The sequence below is a fragment of the Lemur catta genome, chromosome 15 (genome assembly GCF_020740605.2).
Source record: "Lemur catta isolate mLemCat1 chromosome 15, mLemCat1.pri, whole genome shotgun sequence".
NCBI lineage: Eukaryota > Metazoa > Chordata > Mammalia > Primates > Lemuridae > Lemur > Lemur catta.
The window spans coordinates 40,415,637-40,432,131 of NC_059142.1; the positions used below are offsets into that span (position 1 = coordinate 40,415,637).

At 51.3% G+C, this 16,495-nt stretch overlaps 1 protein-coding gene across 1 annotated transcript; it reads right to left on the bottom strand.

The window, feature by feature from the left end:
- Positions 1-10,475: 10,475 nt before the first annotated feature.
- SOST (sclerostin) lies at positions 10,476-15,581 on the bottom strand. The gene is made up of 2 exons (XM_045526672.1): positions 15,066-15,581; positions 10,476-12,441 (listed from the first exon to the last, which is right to left on the bottom strand). The coding sequence occupies exons 1-2, from the start codon at positions 15,283-15,285 to the stop codon at positions 12,020-12,022; spliced, it is 642 nt and encodes a 213-aa protein (XP_045382628.1). The 5' UTR covers positions 15,286-15,581; the 3' UTR covers positions 10,476-12,019.
- Between the last annotated feature and the right edge of the window lie 914 nt (positions 15,582-16,495).

Genomic DNA, 16,495 nt, shown 5'->3' on the forward strand with positions numbered 1-16,495 from the left:
CCATTGAGACATGGGGTCTATGTCTCCTCCCCTTGAATCCTGGCAGGCTTGTAACTGTTTCAGTCAATTGAGTACAGAGAAGTAATGCTATGTGACTTCCAAGTCTAGGTTATCTCAGGCCATCAGCTTCTGCCTTGCTAGTGGAAAACTTGCCTTTGGAGTTTTGAGCCTCCATGTAAGAAGTTCAACTATCCTGAGGCCACCATGCTGTGAGGAAGCCCAAACCACGTAGAGGGGCCATTTGTAGGCAATTTAGGTGACAGTCCCCACAGAGCTATCCAAGTCCAGGCCCCAGATATGTGTAAGAAGTCCCCAGATGATTTCACACTTAGCCTTTCAAGCCAACTCCAGCCATCTGAGTCTTCCCAATCCAGTCCCTACACATTGGAGAGCAAGACAAGCCACCCTGTTGGGTCCCCGTCAAATTCTTAACCCTCTGAATCTGTGAACTTAATAAAACACCAACTTTGAGGTGGTTTGTGACGCAGCCATAGATAGCTGTGCCATCTTGGCCTGCTGGGATCCTACCCCTCGAGTCTCTGATGTCTGTGCTTCTGCTGACCCGCCCACGAAGCCACATCTGTTCCCACCAGAAAGCCACCAAAAAGCCTGTGTGTGGTGGTGACCCTCATTTTAAGGAAGTTGGGCGAATGGACCTGTTACCATGCATGGCTGGTAAAAAAAAAAAAAAAAAATATGTATCTGCAGAGGTTGCCCTGGAATATCTTAGGGAAGGAAAGGAAAGGAATTAAGATTCACTGACTACAAACTCCACTCCTGGGCCTGCCCGTCCTCATTTCATTTTTCCATAAGAGTTCTTTGAGCATCTACTAAGTGCCAGGCCTCATGTTTAGACTCTGGGACATGGACATAGGCCTTCCCTAGTGGTTCTCATAGTCCAGTAAAAGACTTTGAACAAAAAGCTTAGGATGTCCTCAGAGTGGGTGGAGACCTATTTGGTCCTCATAACATCCTTCTGAGATGGGTATCGTCGTTTCTATTTTGTAGGGGATGCTGAGGCTCAGAGAGGTTAAGTGGCCTTCCTGAGGTTACCCAGCAGAGGAGACACCAGATTGCAGAGAAGCCTGAGCAGGGCCCCTGAGTGTAACCGGAAAAGCTCAGGCACAGATGGCCGGCAAGAATAATCTACTGTCCGTCTCTGAGGATTTGTCTACTCTAGACATTTCGTATAAACCGAGTCATATAATATGTAGCCTTTTGGTCTGACTTCTTTCACGTAGCATGTTTTCAAGATTCATCTGTGTTGTGGGATGTATCAGTACTTCATTTCATCTTACAGCTAAATATACTCCACTGTATGGATATACATATTGTATACATCCATTCTTCAATTAATTGACATTGGGTTATTTCCAATTTCTGGCTATTATGAATAATGCTGCTATGAACATTCATGTACAAGTTTTTGTATGGAAATATGTTTTCAAATCTCATAGTTATACACCTACGCATGGAATTGACCAGTTGTATGGTAACCCTATGTGTAACCTGCTGAATTAGAATCTCTGAGACTGGGGCCCAAGAATCTTGATTTAACTCTCCAGGTTAAATTTGAGAAGCACTGCCCTGGAGCAAGGGGCAGCCAACTTATCCTGTAAACAGCCAGATAGTAAATATGTTGGGTTTGCAAGCCAAGAGGCAGAACTGAGAATGTTCTGTAGGTATTTCCTTAACAAGAGAATAAACAAATTTCCACAAACTTTTTATTGACATCGTAAATATAATCAAAATAATTGGGAGCAGTTTTTTATAATGCAGGTTTACTAATGAGAATGAATTTTTTTGACAACATTTCACTTTATTGGGATTCAAAGTTGATATTCCCTACCATATTTTGCAGATATTCATCTGTAAAAACCACTCTTAGCTCATGGGCTGTAAAATGACAGCCATATTTGGCCTACGGCCACACTTTGACAACCAGCCCTGGCGCATAGCAGTTCGGCTAGTGGCGAGCTACTGCTTTTGCCTCCATTCTAGTTTTTCTTTGAGCAAATTGCCTCCATCCTGTTCCATGCAGTCCTGATGAGGCCCTCATTTGTGGGGTTCCAGCACCTCCCACCCCAGCCCCAGCTGGAGCAATCAGGCCCACAGGAATTTAAATCTGGAGGGAGTTATCCATGGTGGAGCGCAGAGGCTGCAGGAACCCCCTGATGGCGGGGCCCTGAATGAAGTCCTGCCACAAGCATCACACTGTGACGTCTAGTCCTTGTGGGAGGCCTGAGAACCACACCCCATCTGCTCTGCTCTAAAATCTGCAGACAGCCTTTGCCATATCCATTCATGGATTCAGTTCAGCAACATTTACTAATGACCCTTAAATTCTGCACAATTGTACTTCAAGTGGCCCCCAAGGGTTACACATCTGGTTGCTCTCCCTCCAGCAACAGCATTGCTGTCCCACGGCCCAGGGAATTTTCTGTTCTGCCTGCTATTAAACATGTATTTATTGCATATTAATATGTGCCAGAAATGGGGTCCTCTGTCGCCCTGTTTGGGTCATGTATTGTCAAGTGGTACCTCTCTTCTGGAAAGCAATCAAGCAACATATGTCAGGAGCCACAGAAATTTACCCTTTTGGGGAAAAGAAATAATCATAAACACAGAAAAATCTATTTGAGCAAAGTTGTTGATGTCCACATTATGCCCCTCAATGTCCAGAAATGGATACAAGCTCAATCTGCAGCCAGCAGGTACCCGCCTGCATTCACTCAGGATGCAGAAGCGTTTACTCAGCACCTGCTGTGTGCCCGGCTCCGTGGTGTCAGGCCTCAGGAACAAGCCAGCTCAGTCCCTTAATAGAGCTCAAGGTCGGACAGTAGAGGCAGACGTGCCATGACACAAATACAAAATGACAAATTGTGACAAGGGTTCAGAAAGAGAACAGCGGGGTCCTGTTTTAGATGGGGCGGTCAGGCAGGGCCTCTGAGGAGGTGACATTTGAGCTGAGATGGGAGGCAGAGAACTCGGGCAGAGTGCCCCAGGTGGAGGGAACAGCATTGTCATAATCTCTCATCGTGCTTTCGAGGAACTAAAAAAAAATCATAGTGCTTTCAAGGAACTAAAAGAGAGGCGGGGTGGGTGGTGGAGGGAGCCAGGGCCAGGGTGGGTGGGAGGACACCGACCAGCCACTAGCTGGGGACGGGGTGGGGCTGGCAAAGGGTGGACCAAATGATTCCTCAGGCCCTTGTTACCCCAGGTTTCAGTGGCATTTTAAGGAGCCATCTGATGCTGTCATAGAAGGCTGGGGAGTCTCTTTCCATCCCCACTTCTCACTTAAGGACGGCATCCATCTCTCACAGAGCAGGTGACCTAGAAGATGTTCCTCAGTCCAGTTCCTGCAAACCGCCCAGCAGCACTTTTAGAAAATGTTCCCTTTTACATTCAACTTCTCTTAACCAAATTGACAGGGGGAAAATAAGTCCCTACAAATAGCGATCACTGGCGAACAAGGAGAGTCATTATCTTAAATTGAGGCTGGATTCTAAAAAAAAGAAAAAAAAAAAACCAATGCCACTGGGCCAAACACCCTCCCCCGCCCCTCCCCAGCGCATACGTGGGGACGTGGGGACGGGGATGATGGCTCCAATGCCCTCCCTGTAAGTACAAGGCTCAACACGGGCCCTGTGCGAAGGGAAGGAAACAGAGGGAGGAAGGCAAGAGATTAGAGAAACTGACAGATGTAAATAGTCTCGGAGGAGCCACACTGTCCCAGCCTTTCTCCCCAGGGAGCCTTTTGTACCAAGGAATCTGGTTGCCTGAATGAAAAATGATATCATTTATTTCTTTAGTCAGAGCTGAGCTGTTTTCTTCAGACATAGAAATAACCCGACACCGCAACACCAAGTTGTTGGCCAAGTGATAGAGATATCTGTAATTTGGGCTCTTGATAATGTCCTGGGTAAACAACCGTGCACTTCGTTCCTTGGGAGGGGCCCGTTCCCCCCACAGCGTTACAAAGCTACGGAGGGACTTGAATGAAAGAAATGCTTTTGAAAAGTTGTCCCAGAGCTCTTGCCTGCTGCGGAGCTTTAAGGAAGCTGGGCTTTTCATTCCTGCTGCTCAAATCACGCCCCACCGGCCAAACATCTATTAATTCAGCAAGTATTTATGGAGTCCTGGCTCTGGCCGAGTCCTGTGCAAAAGCACTGGGGCTACAAATGTGCAAAGGCCAGGGCCTGCCCTCCATAACCTCCTAGTCCAGAAGGGAGACAGCCAAGTTCAGCCGCCGGGCAGCCCCATAGTGCAGCCTGTACCTGGCACAGTGGCTGCCTCTGCAGAGGAGGCAGCGTTCAAGGTGAGACTTAGAGAGAAGACTTTCCAGGCCAGAGAAGTGGGAGGAGGGGGTCCTAGGTAGACTAAGGAGCATATGCAAAAGCACAGAGCTTGAAACCATCCTGGACCATTTGGAAATTAAAAGAAATACAATATCGCAGAGAATAAAGTACCAAGGAGGTCAGTGGTCAAATGCATGGCTGGACAGGTAGGCAGAAACTGGATCATATTCTTGTAAGCTAAGGGGTTTAGAGTCGATCTTTTAGGTAATAGGGAACCATGGAGGAATTTGAGCAGGGAAGTGACATGATTAGATTCATGTATTAAAGCACTCTTTGTCCTGAAGAAACTCTATCATAGGTCATATCAGGAGACTAACGTGGGCATCTTCCTTACAGCATTGCTTACGATCAGAAAACACTGGAAACTACATAATTGTCCATCAGTAGAAAAATGGATAAACAAATAGTGGTATAGTCATAAAATACTGTTCAGGAATTTTAAATGATTCAACGTGGCTAGATCTTAAAAGCATGATTTTCAGTAAAAAAAAAAAACCTAAGTTTCAGAATATGTATAGTAGATAAAATGTATGCAAAATTTAAAAGCACACTTTTGTATATTGATTATTAATAATATATACATAGAAAAGCATAAAAACATGGATTTGGAGAGGGAGGAAAAGTCATGGGGAAGGAGAGAAATACAAAGAGAGCTTTACCTATAATGTTCTATTGGTTTTATATAAAAAAGGAATACTGCATATGAAGCAAAAATGCTAAAATATTAAATTTTCTGCAATTAAAAAAATTTGAACTTTGTTTTTTCAAACACAGAGAAAGGAAAGTCCATTTGCTATAGAGGATGGAAGGGAGAAGGCTGGAGAAAGGGACCCCGAGCCAGCCTCTGCCTCCACACAGCACTCCCTGGGTAGAGCAGGAGGCAGATCTTGGGAGACCCCGGAAGGCAATACATACAGAGAACCCCCACCTTCTTTGGCTGCTTTTGGCCTCTGAGCAGAGCTGGGGTATTGTCCTGGCCTCTTGTCTGGTGTTTCGTCCAGAACTGGCCACCGTTATGACCTGATATGACTTCCAGACCTCAGCATGGTTCATGGTCCCTGGGATGCCAGTACCATCTTTGGACTCTACCAACCAAGGGGCAAACGTAGGAGGCGTTTGGAATACCTGGAGTTTGGCATTGTATATTCAGAGTAAAGACAGTACACGTGTGTGTATGCACAATGAAAGCGAGTCTTCTCGAAGAGGGTTTGCAGTGGATGCTGTGACTTGAGCATGTTCACGGATGAGACTGTTCCTCTACAGTTCAGAGAATGAGAATGAGAATGAATCTTTCCAGAAGAAATTCATTTCTAGACTCCTTCTTACCCGTCAGATTTCCATTCCCTCACCTGGGGTCCTAGCTGGTAGAATAAACACATATATAGAAAATACATGTGTCCATCTACATATATTTACATGTCCGGGCTACAGCTGCAGCAGGAAAGACCCAACATATCTGTGCTTGCACCTTCCCGGGCCGAGCTAATCATTTGCTTCCATCAAAGGGTGGATTTTGTGGGCATCTGGTAAAGGGAAACTGCAGGCTTTTCTGCAATTACATACAAATTTTATAACATATGTGTGTCCTAGAAGGAATTCAAGGGCATCCATTTTCCTGTTTTGTAATACATCTGCCCAATGCTAACAGCCTTACATAAGCAAACCTATCAAAAGCTTCAAGAATAAAGGTGTGTATAACTACATAATTGATAATATGCATATTATTCTTCTCTAGAACCACTTGGTCTTTGACATACAGAGCTAGGAGAACATATAAAGAGAGACTCTGTCTTACACACACACACACACACACACACACACACGTGCACGCGCGTCCTCACTGGCTTCCGGATCAGGGGTTAGCAGCCTTGGCACAGAGAACCCCGAAAGTCACCCAAGGCAATTAGCAGTGTCCCTCCACCACCTCCTACACACTTTCAGGGCCTCTGCACTTGTTCCCCCTCCTGGCACATGCACCCCTAGGTCCTTGTGTGGCTCACTCCCTTGCTGCACTTAGGTCTTAGCTCAAATGCCACCTCCTCAGAGGGGCCTGGCCTGGCCACCTCCAGGTCTGCTCACCAGCTTTATTTTTCTTCCCAAGCATTACGCTGAACAATTATTTTTACCCACCTACCATCCATCTCCTTGCTGGCACCAGCTGTGAGCTTCATGGGGCTCCATGATCACAACCACATGCTGGAACCTGGGCAGTGCCTGGCTCCCAGCTGGCACACAGGCAGCAGCAGTGGAATGAATGAATGAACACCTGCCTCTCCTCCCCATCCCACTCTCTCCTTCCTCCCACTTCCTCTCCTGCCCCACTTTCCTTCCTCTCCTTTCAACCTGCTGGAAGGACCAGCCCTCAGGAAGTTGTCAGGCAGGGGAGGTTTGCACTCTGGGCTCCTCTCCTTCCATCTCCCTCCCCTGACTCCCTCTTGGGTACCAATCCCTCCCACCTGCAGCTGCCTGCTGCTAGCTCCGGCCTTCTTGGTGGGCAGGACCCAAGCTCGGGCATCCAAACGGTTGCAGGGAAATCGGGTGTTGAGTGAAGGGACGGCAAGAAAGGACTCAGTGCATGCTGAGGAATGGGGGATTGGTTCTCTTCTATCCACAAACAGCCATGCACTTGCAGGGCTCAGTCTCTGAAGCAGCCCTGCCAGGCTCTGGGAGAGCAGAATGTCTTGCAGGGCACCCTTCAGCACCCACGACCCAGCTTCTCGCCTTCCCTGCAGGAATCGGCACCACCATTATAGGGACTCAAGCCCTCTCTCCTCGGCACTCATTGCCTCGGCCTCTCCCACCATGACTGACAGCATCTGCCTCTACCCGACTCCCACTCTGCTCCCCTTCCTGGCTTCTCTTTCCCTGTGGAATAAACTTGAACAGAGAGAACCTGCTGTGTGTCCGATCCAGCCAGCATCACCCTACCCCGCCCCACCTGGTGGAGCCCCTCTTGTTCCCTTTGCTTCCACTGTCTCTCCTCTCTGCCCCTCCACATCCTCGGCAGCCTTCAAAGCTCAGTCCTCACTTGCTGGGACCCCATAGAGGCCCTGATCCCCTGAAGCCTCTATCATCTTGGGTTTCTCCATTCTGGTGGCAAATGACTACATACTCACGTGATCCCTCTTACCCTCATTTTCCACTGACTTCCCAGCAAGATTGTAAGTCATCTGAGAGCAGGAGCTGTGTCTTATCCTTAGAGACCTAATGTCTGGGCAAACAGCCTCTTTTCACCATCACACAGGCCTCTCAGCCCATGCCACCCACATAATCTCTCAAGAGAAGGAATCCTAAATAAATGCAGCAGCAGGCTGTGCACAATGACTCATGCCTATAATCCTAGCACTTTAGGAGGCCGAAGCAGGAGAATCGCTTGAGCCCAGGAGTTGGAGGTTGCAGTGAGCTATGATGGTGCCTCTGCACTCTATCCTTGGGGACAGAGCAAGACCCTGTCTGCAAAAAAAACAAAAAAACCCACACAACCACAATGCACATTAAGCCCCTACTGTATGGTGAGTAGTGGGGGTGCCCTGGTGAAAAAGACTCTCTGCTTTCCTGGGCCTTTACCGTCTAGGAGGGGAGAGAGCCAGAGGGACCAGCCTTTGGAAATGGGCGACTGGGCCTTGGTTGATCCGCAGGAAGAATTTCTTACCCAAATTGGGACATTTTTGAGAGTAAAAGTGGGCCGGTAGGTGCAAATGGAGACCATCTGGACAAAGCAGGCACATGGTCACATTGATTGGGAAGAGCATCCCCTGCCTCCTGCACCTCTGGCCACAAAAGAAACTCCAGCTGTTGGTCCAAGCTGCTGGAGGTCTGAGCCCTTGCCTGCCCTTGGACCAGGATAAAGACAGAGGGCTCATTCCAAGAATGGGGTGCAGGTGTGGCAGGAGGACTATGCAAGCCCCAGAGCTATAATCAATGATCAGGGAACAGGGCAGGGAGCGCAGCCCTAGTGTCAGGGAACAGGTGGGTGCGGGGGTGAGACACAGCACCAGCTTTCAGTGTCTGTGACTCTGAGCTTGGCTCACACACAAGTGGCTTTTGCAGCCTCTCTGCCCTCGCTGGCTGCCCAAGTCCTGCCTACTTCAAGGAAAAAGGGAACTTTAGGATTCTGTAGCTCCTTTGAGTTTCTTTTGTATAGATAGGACCCCCCACGGAGTGTGAGAGTGTGTGTGTGGTGGAGGGGTCTATTTCCTTCTGTCTCTCTGTCTGTCTGACTCTCAGACTATTAATACAAGCCCGAGTCTGGCTGCACCCCCAGAACATGTGCTCCCCACAGTGAAATGCCACCCCTCCCAGCTAAGCCTGTTTTTGTTCCGTTTCTGATCGGCGCCAGGCTCATAGACCCCATGTAGGTAGAATATAACTTTCCATAAATAACCTCTAACCTGACCTACAATTTAGCCTTCCGGTTTTTTTCCCCTCGTGGTAATGGGATTGTAGCCTGGGCTGATCCCTCCTGCATCTTCAGGTCCCAGAAAGCAGACCCTAGGTTTGGGCATTGCTTGGAATCCCCGTGCTCCCACGTTGCCTTGCACACGGTAAGGACTCAGTCCATGTTGAGGAATGGTGGAGTCTTCCACCCCCGAACAGCCTTGAACTTGCAGCCTTTGCCTGGGCCCTGTCCCCTGCCTAGATACCTCCTTCTCCACCTGGCAAATCTCTAAGCAGCACCCACCTCTGGGAAACCTTCCCTAACCATTATCCCTTGTCCCTCCACAGAGTGAATCACTCCTGTCTTTGGTTCCCGTAACACTTTGTACAGAACAGTGTGATCTGATTATGTGCCCACGTGCCCACTGGCTCTGAGCAGCTTGAGAGAGTGTCAGGGCTAGGAACTGAGCCCGGGGCTGGCCGTGGGCAAAACATTTAACCCCTTAGTGCCTCAGTCTGCTCAGATGCAAACACAAACCTGGCTCCAGAGCCTGTGTCCCCACCCATTGTAGCACACTGCCTCTCAGGGCTGCACGATGTCTGTTCCCTACCTGCTCTCACATTCTGGGCTCTGGGACACTCGTCATAGTGCACGAGTTCCTGCAGGGTCTCCCTGAGGCCTCCTTGGGGCTTGGAGCTGCAGGAGGGTCCAGCCAGCAACATCCACTGACACCTATGAAAGACCTGTTGGTGATGATAATGGATTTAGGAAGGTTCATCAGACGTTAAACTGAAAAGTCATCAGGAGGGACCTCAGCTTACCTGGGGGGTAGGTTCCCCCAAGACAGGCTGGACTTAATTTAAAGCTCTCCAGTTGACCATCCCTCCTTATGGCAACTGGAGAGTATTTACTGAATCTCAGCTAGCACCCACCACATTTGGGCACCTTGGGGAGGCAAGACTTTGAGAGACATTGTCCCTGCTTTTGAAGATCTTACATGTTCACCAGGAGGCATAAAATTCACACTTGGAAAAAAGCTTGACCGAGCTCCCTGTGAGCTGGTCCAGAATGGTACTTGGCTTCGTGTCTATCCCAGGACTAAGCAGGGATTGGCCAGGCTAGGCAGATCCTCAACGAATGAATGTCAAATGGAAGACACAGAATCAGGAGCCAAAGGAGTGGTGTGGACAAAAGGGGCTGGGACATCAGAGGAGAGGGATCATTGGAGATTGGAACATCTCTGGAAGGTTCAAGGAATAGGTGCTAAGTAAAATGAATCCCAAAGAAAGAGTAGGAGTTACTGGGGGTGGAAAATGGGGACAGCAAACTAAAGAGGCGGGAGTCAGAGGGACCATTTAGAGGTCACTTCAGCAAGGAAGCTTGGCAGAATGGGAGGTGGGAATCAGGCAGACTGGGAAAGCTGGACTTGATCTTGGGCAAGAGGAGCCACTGAAGGTTCTTGAGCAGGGGAGTGGTGTGATGAGAACAGCCTTTCTGGAACACGGTGTCGCGGAGACCAGGCTGAGGTTATTACAATGTCCTGGGTGAAGGAATGTGGTCTAGGTTTGGAAAGGAAGGGAGGAACATGACTTTTCAAAGGAAGACATAATTGTCACGAGGGCCACTAGAGAGCAAAGGTATCTACGAGCTTGGAGCCCTAGTTACCACGGGAAGGGTGTGAACTTTGACAGAAATGACATTCTGTGTGGTTGACAAAATGAGACCACATCCTCTCTGTAATGATTCATTGTCTTTATTAACAATGTCTCTGGACTCTGAAAGAACAGACTGTTATTTCATAAAGCAATATTAACATTGTCATTCTCTACAAGAAAAAGTTTTGCATAAATAACTTAAGTGAGAAAATAAATATGTAACTTAACTCTTTAAAAACCACTACTTTCATTCTTGTGGACAAGTGCCATGTGGAAGGATTACAAAAAACGACCAGTCCTGTAGGCTTTCATACGGCATGTGCTTCTGTTTAAAATATCTTTTTTTTTTAACAATTAAAAACTACACAGAAAGTAAGAGGTCTGGAAATGATTTTCAAAAGGATTTTTGGGTGACAGCTATTATGCTTTGCAGTTTCTCAGCATATGTACAGCACTTGTCATTTTTCCCCGATGGTATTCTTTTAATGTAAGGTATGTCCTCACATGTGAGAGCAGCAAGAAGCTGTTTCCTAGGCAGAAATGTGTCCCTAAGTGGTGGGCAGGAGGAGTTGCCTCAAAAGGGATGTGCTGGTCTTTGAGTGTGTGGTGGCTTCTTCCTTGGACCTGTAAGCCCAGCATCCTTGAACCTTGAACTTCTGTTCAGAAGGTGACTTTAAAATATAGCCATGGGGTGGAGGAGGGATGCTGCCCTTTGGGAACGAGGGTGTGTGTGTGTGATTTCTGGCCCTCCCACCACCCTTGGGACCCTCTCCTTCTTTATCCCAATTGATGGTGTTATTTCTTTGAGATGGAGGGGTGGAGGTAGCCAAACATCTGGGGAGGCCAGGCTGGGAAGGACAGCAGCTTCTTCCAGGAGTCTGTCAGCCATAAATATGTCAGCCATAAATAGACTCTTTTCTTTTTTCCTGCTTGTTTTTCATCTTTGGCTGTCAGATCAGAGCATCACAACTCTGAATTCTGGAAGTGACCTTGGTAGTGAGTCAATTCAACCTCTCTCTCCCTCTAGCTCTCCTCTGCCCATTCAAAAGGTACAAGTCCTCGGAATACATGAGGGTACATTCCTCGAAATCCTAATCCCACCCCCATCCCCACTTTACAAAAGGATATTGAGGTCCCAAAAGAGAATGGTGTTCAAGATCACACAGCAAGTTAGTGGCAGAGTCAGGACTAGAAACCGTATGCAGACCCCCCCAGTCCTGTGTTCTTGGCACGATATGGGCTTTATGATGGGCAGAAAGGTGGATGGAGAATCTTATCGAACTTTCTTAACCAGGCCCCGGACTTTTCACACTCCCCAGCGCTCCCTTAAAACCCCAGGTCAGTGAAAATGCTTCTGTTTCTGCCTCTTCTGAAGTGGGACCAGCGAAGGTAGGCGGCCCCGGTGGGCGGGGCCGCGTGGCTCAGTGTTTGTGACTCTCAACTCTCTCCCCTCCCCTGCGGGACCCCCTCTGCGGGCGGGCGAGGGGGGCCTTGCAGGCGCCCGGGATTCCGCAGGGCCCGGGAGGTCTCAGCTCCCTGCCCTGGGTTGCAGGCATTTAAAATGAAATACAAACAATCGAACCGCGCGCAAAGGACAGAAACTCGGGGGCGCGGCGGGCGGGCGGGCTCTAGTAGGCGTTCTCCAGCTCGGCCTGGTTGGCTTTGGCGCCCCGGGCGCGGGGTCGCGGCTTCCGGCCCTTCTGCGGCCGCGCGGCCTCGGGCCCGAAGTCCTTGAGCTCGGACTGGTTGTGGAAGCGGGTGAGGCGCTTGCACTTGCACGAGGCCACGAGGCGCACCTTGCGCGCGCGCGGCGCCGCGCCCCCGGGACACAGCAGCTGCACCCGCTGCGCGCGGTAGCGGTCGGGGATGCAGCGGAAGTCGGGCCCGCTCGGGCGCCACCACTTGCCGCGGCCGATGGCGTTGGGCAGCAGGCGCGCGGGGCCGCACTGGCCCGAGCACACCAGCTCGGTGACCGGCTTGGCGCTGCGGCACGGCCCGTCGGTCACGTAGCGGGTGAAGTGCAGCTCGCGGCAGCTGTACTCGGACACGTCTGCGGAGAGAGGCGCGCGTGACAGGCTGCCCGGCCCGGCCCCCTCCTCCTCAGCCCCTCTTTCCCCGAGCCTGCCTCACTCCTTCCCTCCAGAGGCTTTTGCCCCTGGGCACCTATTATATATAGGAAGGTCCCGGATACTCTGGGGCTCGTGGAAAGATCCTGCGGTTCAAACACCAGGGCTCCATCACTTACTACCTGTGCGATCTTGGGCAAGTTACTTAACCTCCCTCCTCTTCCAGTCTGTAAAATGGGTTGTCCTGAAGATTCAGTGAGTTAATCCATTACACATAGAATGCAAGGAACACCGTTGGGCACATAGTAAGGGCTGGAAGTGTTGGCTCTTACCAGGCATTGCTAATATTCCTCTCCTAGGGGGCGAGCCCTCTTCTGATTTAAGCCCCACTTGTGTGGCAGGGTCCCTGGCCTGGGCAGGGTAGGTATTAGCCACACTTTCTGCCTGGCTCTGGCTTCTCCCAAATTCCTTTTCCAGGCACTTGGGAGGGGTGGACAGGAGATGGAGAAAGGAGTAGAGGTTAATCGAGGGTAATAAATCAGCACGGCTGCTCTGGAGGCGAGAGATGGAAGGGGAGGTGGTCAGGAGAGGAATTCATTAGACTTGAAAGGAACCAACAGCAGTGTGTCCAACCCCCTCATTAGCAGCGGGGACTGAGGCCCAGAGAGAGAAGAGAGTTTGCCCAACAGGCAGAGCTGGGTCTCCTGACTCCGCTTCCTTGGGGCCCCAGCACCTCTTGTCTGCACAAGGGAAGAAGCTCATGTGCTCCAGCACCCCTGGGAGGCTGGCTGGGGGTGGGGGGAGGGGAAGGTTAGGGCTAGTTTTTACTACACAGCTTTGCTACCAGAGGGGGACTAACCTCTGACCCAAAACCTACTGGTTCAGCTACCACAAACGTTTATCAAGCACCCACTGTGTACCCGGCTGTCTGCTGGGCACACCCCTTGCTTTGTGTCACTCGAATGGGCACCTGATGATGATGCAAGCTCGCTGCCCAGGCCAGGGGAGGTTGGGCTCTGAGGCCTGGCCTGGCCCCTGCACACACCTTGACCACGTCTCCTACTGTGGGCTTAGATGGGTGGGAGCTTTTTAAATAGCTGGTCTTCATGTGAGCACCTGTCCAACCCCGAGGGTTTCATGGGGACAGTTCCAATGTGACACAAAGGGATGAAAAATAGTCCTAAGACCAAAACCAGAGTAGGGGCAGAGAAGGCACCCTCCCCTCCCACCCCAGCAAACACAACAGGGCAGGCGTGGCTCTGGGCTGGTCTGGCACCCTCACCCCTGCAGGGGCAGTGTGTGTGGGTGGACTATTTGCCCAGGGAAATTTGTTTTAGGGCTTTCCAAGAATAGTGCCCCTAGGTCAGGCACTTCCTCTGCAGAGCGTGACTTTGTTTTGAGTGTGTGGCTTCCTCAGGGGCTGTGGCTTCTCATGGGAGCCCAGGGAGGTGAACTTGGGTTCCCTATAGCCCTCAAGCAGTCACTCGAGCTCAGTTGACTCCTGACCTGGGTGGGGAGGTGGGGGAAGGGGTGCCCTTGCCCTCCCAGGGTCCTGGCTGGCCTCCTCTGGGTGGCCCTTGTCAGCGCCCCACAGCCCCAGCAGGTTGTAAGGCAGGCAGGGATGGCATGCGAGAGCCTGGGCAGTGGGCTCCTCTCCCACCTGGGTAATGGCCAGAGGGCAGCCAGGCCCTCACTCTGAAGTGTCATTTCAGCCCCCACCCCAGCCTTTCTTGCAGGCTGCAGAGCCACGTGTGCACACTGCCGCCAGGTTTCTCGGCACAGGCCTGACCAGGAACCCGGGAACCCACTGCCTTGTCCCTTGCCTAGGGTCAGGCTCTCTCTCTAGGAATGAGGCGAAGCTGGGTCTGGGGTAGGGGCTCAAGACAGATGGTGCCACCTGTGCCCACTCCATGCATCAGAGGGTGCTGCCTCCCCTCAGGGCCTGGACTCAGCTGCCACCCATGGTAGAGGCTAAAGGTGTGGGTGAGGGAAGCAACAGACATCCCCTTCCCAGTGTATGCAGGGATCTCAGCCCCTCCCCCAGGGCTGTCCTGCAATTGGATCAAACCAGGTTCAGATCTCAGCTTTTCTACTCACTACCAAGTCACTTAGTCTCTGGAGCCTCAGTTTCTTCATCTTCAATCTAGGGGTTCACATCATGGGGCTTCCATAAGGTGGGTCTAGGGGTACAGTACAGCCAGCCACAGCCCGCCTAGAGCATCTGGCACCCAGCAGGTGCCACTCCATAGATCTGAGGCTCCCTCGCCTTGTCCCCCCCGCAGTGGTCCAGCAGCTGGACCTGGCTCCTGTATTCTCAGGAGGGGATTCTTTGAAACCTTTTCTTTTCTGAGCCCCTGAGGCTGTCCCAAAGCCGTACCCTCAGCACCTCAGCTGCCCCCCTGCCAGCCTCATGCCCTGCACTTGAATTCCAAGGCTGCACTTGGCATGCCGTCCCCCCTGCCTCCAGGCAAGCCTGTCCCTCCACTGATGCTGGCAGAGGCTGGTGGTCTACCCCAGTCTTCAAAGCCTCCTAAAGAAAAGGTTCTAAAACTTTCCCAGCTACCTCCCCAGGCCCCTTGTGCTGAAAATTCTCTCCTCCGCCCCATACCTTTGGTCTCAAAAGGGTGGTGGGGAGGCCGCCCTCCATTCTCCGCCCGGTTCATGGTCTTGTTGTTCTCCAGCTCTGGCGGAGGCTCGGGGTACTCTCCGAGCTCGGGGATGATCTCTGTGGCATCGTTCTTGAAGGCCTGCCACCCCTGGCCCTCGACCACGCGGAAGGCTGTGTGCACCAGCAGGCAGAGGAGACACAGGGCTAGAGAGAGCTGCATGGTGCCAGCCGGAGGAGGGCACACAGCTTTCCAGTAGCACAGGCTCCGGTCTAGCCCAGATACGGTCGCCTTTTTAAAGCCCCCTCTGCCTCATGCCAGCCAATGAGGACAGGCTGGGGCAGGGCTGGTCCCATGTTTCCCTCAGCCCCGGAGGAGGGAAAGGGGTGTGCTCAGAGCAGGCCCTCCCCAAAGACTTCTCCTCAAGCTCAGCAAACTTCCAAATTGCTGCTGGCACTCCCAGGTGACCCAGAGAGAGGGGGGCGTGTGAGGCAGGGCCCAAGTCTGCTCTCTGGCACCTCCCACGTGCAGGCGGCTGTGGTTTGCAGATATCAAAATGAGCTCCAGCTTTTAATTGTCTGCCTCCCTGGGCCCCTCGGGCAGTCTCAAAACAAGCTGTGGACCAGCTTAACAGAAAATGTGCAGCTCTGAGCCGTCCACAGGGCTGAGCCCAGCTGATCCCATTTCTCAGGCCAAGTTCATTTGTCACCCCACCAACAAATGGCCCTAGGGGTGTCTGTTTGGCCCCACAGACTTAGCCAGAGGCAGAAGGATGCTTTTTAAGAAATCCCTTTGGCCCCGCTTCCATGAGTCTCAGCATTGATTATCCTGACCAAGAAAGCCTCTCTTGGCACTCTCTGGAAGGCAAGAGAGAAAACCGGAGGGCCAGAGCAAAGGTCCCTGCTTGGGAGAAATGGGCGGGATTCTGGGTACAAGTCGAGGATGAGCAGGTCACTCACACTCTGGTGATGAAGCACAAAGAGGAAACCTCAGCTCATGCTCCTCGGGGACCCTGTGCACGGTGACAGGCACTGCTCAGCCAGGGCACTCACTGCAGCTCCGAGGCTGATGTGCCAAAGGCAGCTATTTCCCTGGCCAGGCTGTGGGTGGGGGTGGAAACTGAGAATTCCTTTCCTTAGCAAAAGCCCAGGCCAGCATTTTTAGTGCTGACATTTTTTTTTTTTTTTTTTTTTTTACCTCCCAGCCTGCTACATTTTTCTAAACCATCTTCAAGTCCTATATGGAAGACATCACTGGCGCATACCTCGGGGTGTGCTCCAAGAAGCCATCTCAGGTCCTACTCCCGGCAAAGAAGCCAAGAGGAATTGCCACCTCAGCCCTGAGTAGAACGAGGGGCACGGGGAGCGGGAGGTAGAGGCACGGGGGAGATAATTCACACCTGAGGTGCAAGAAAAGAAAGTAGGGCCAAGCG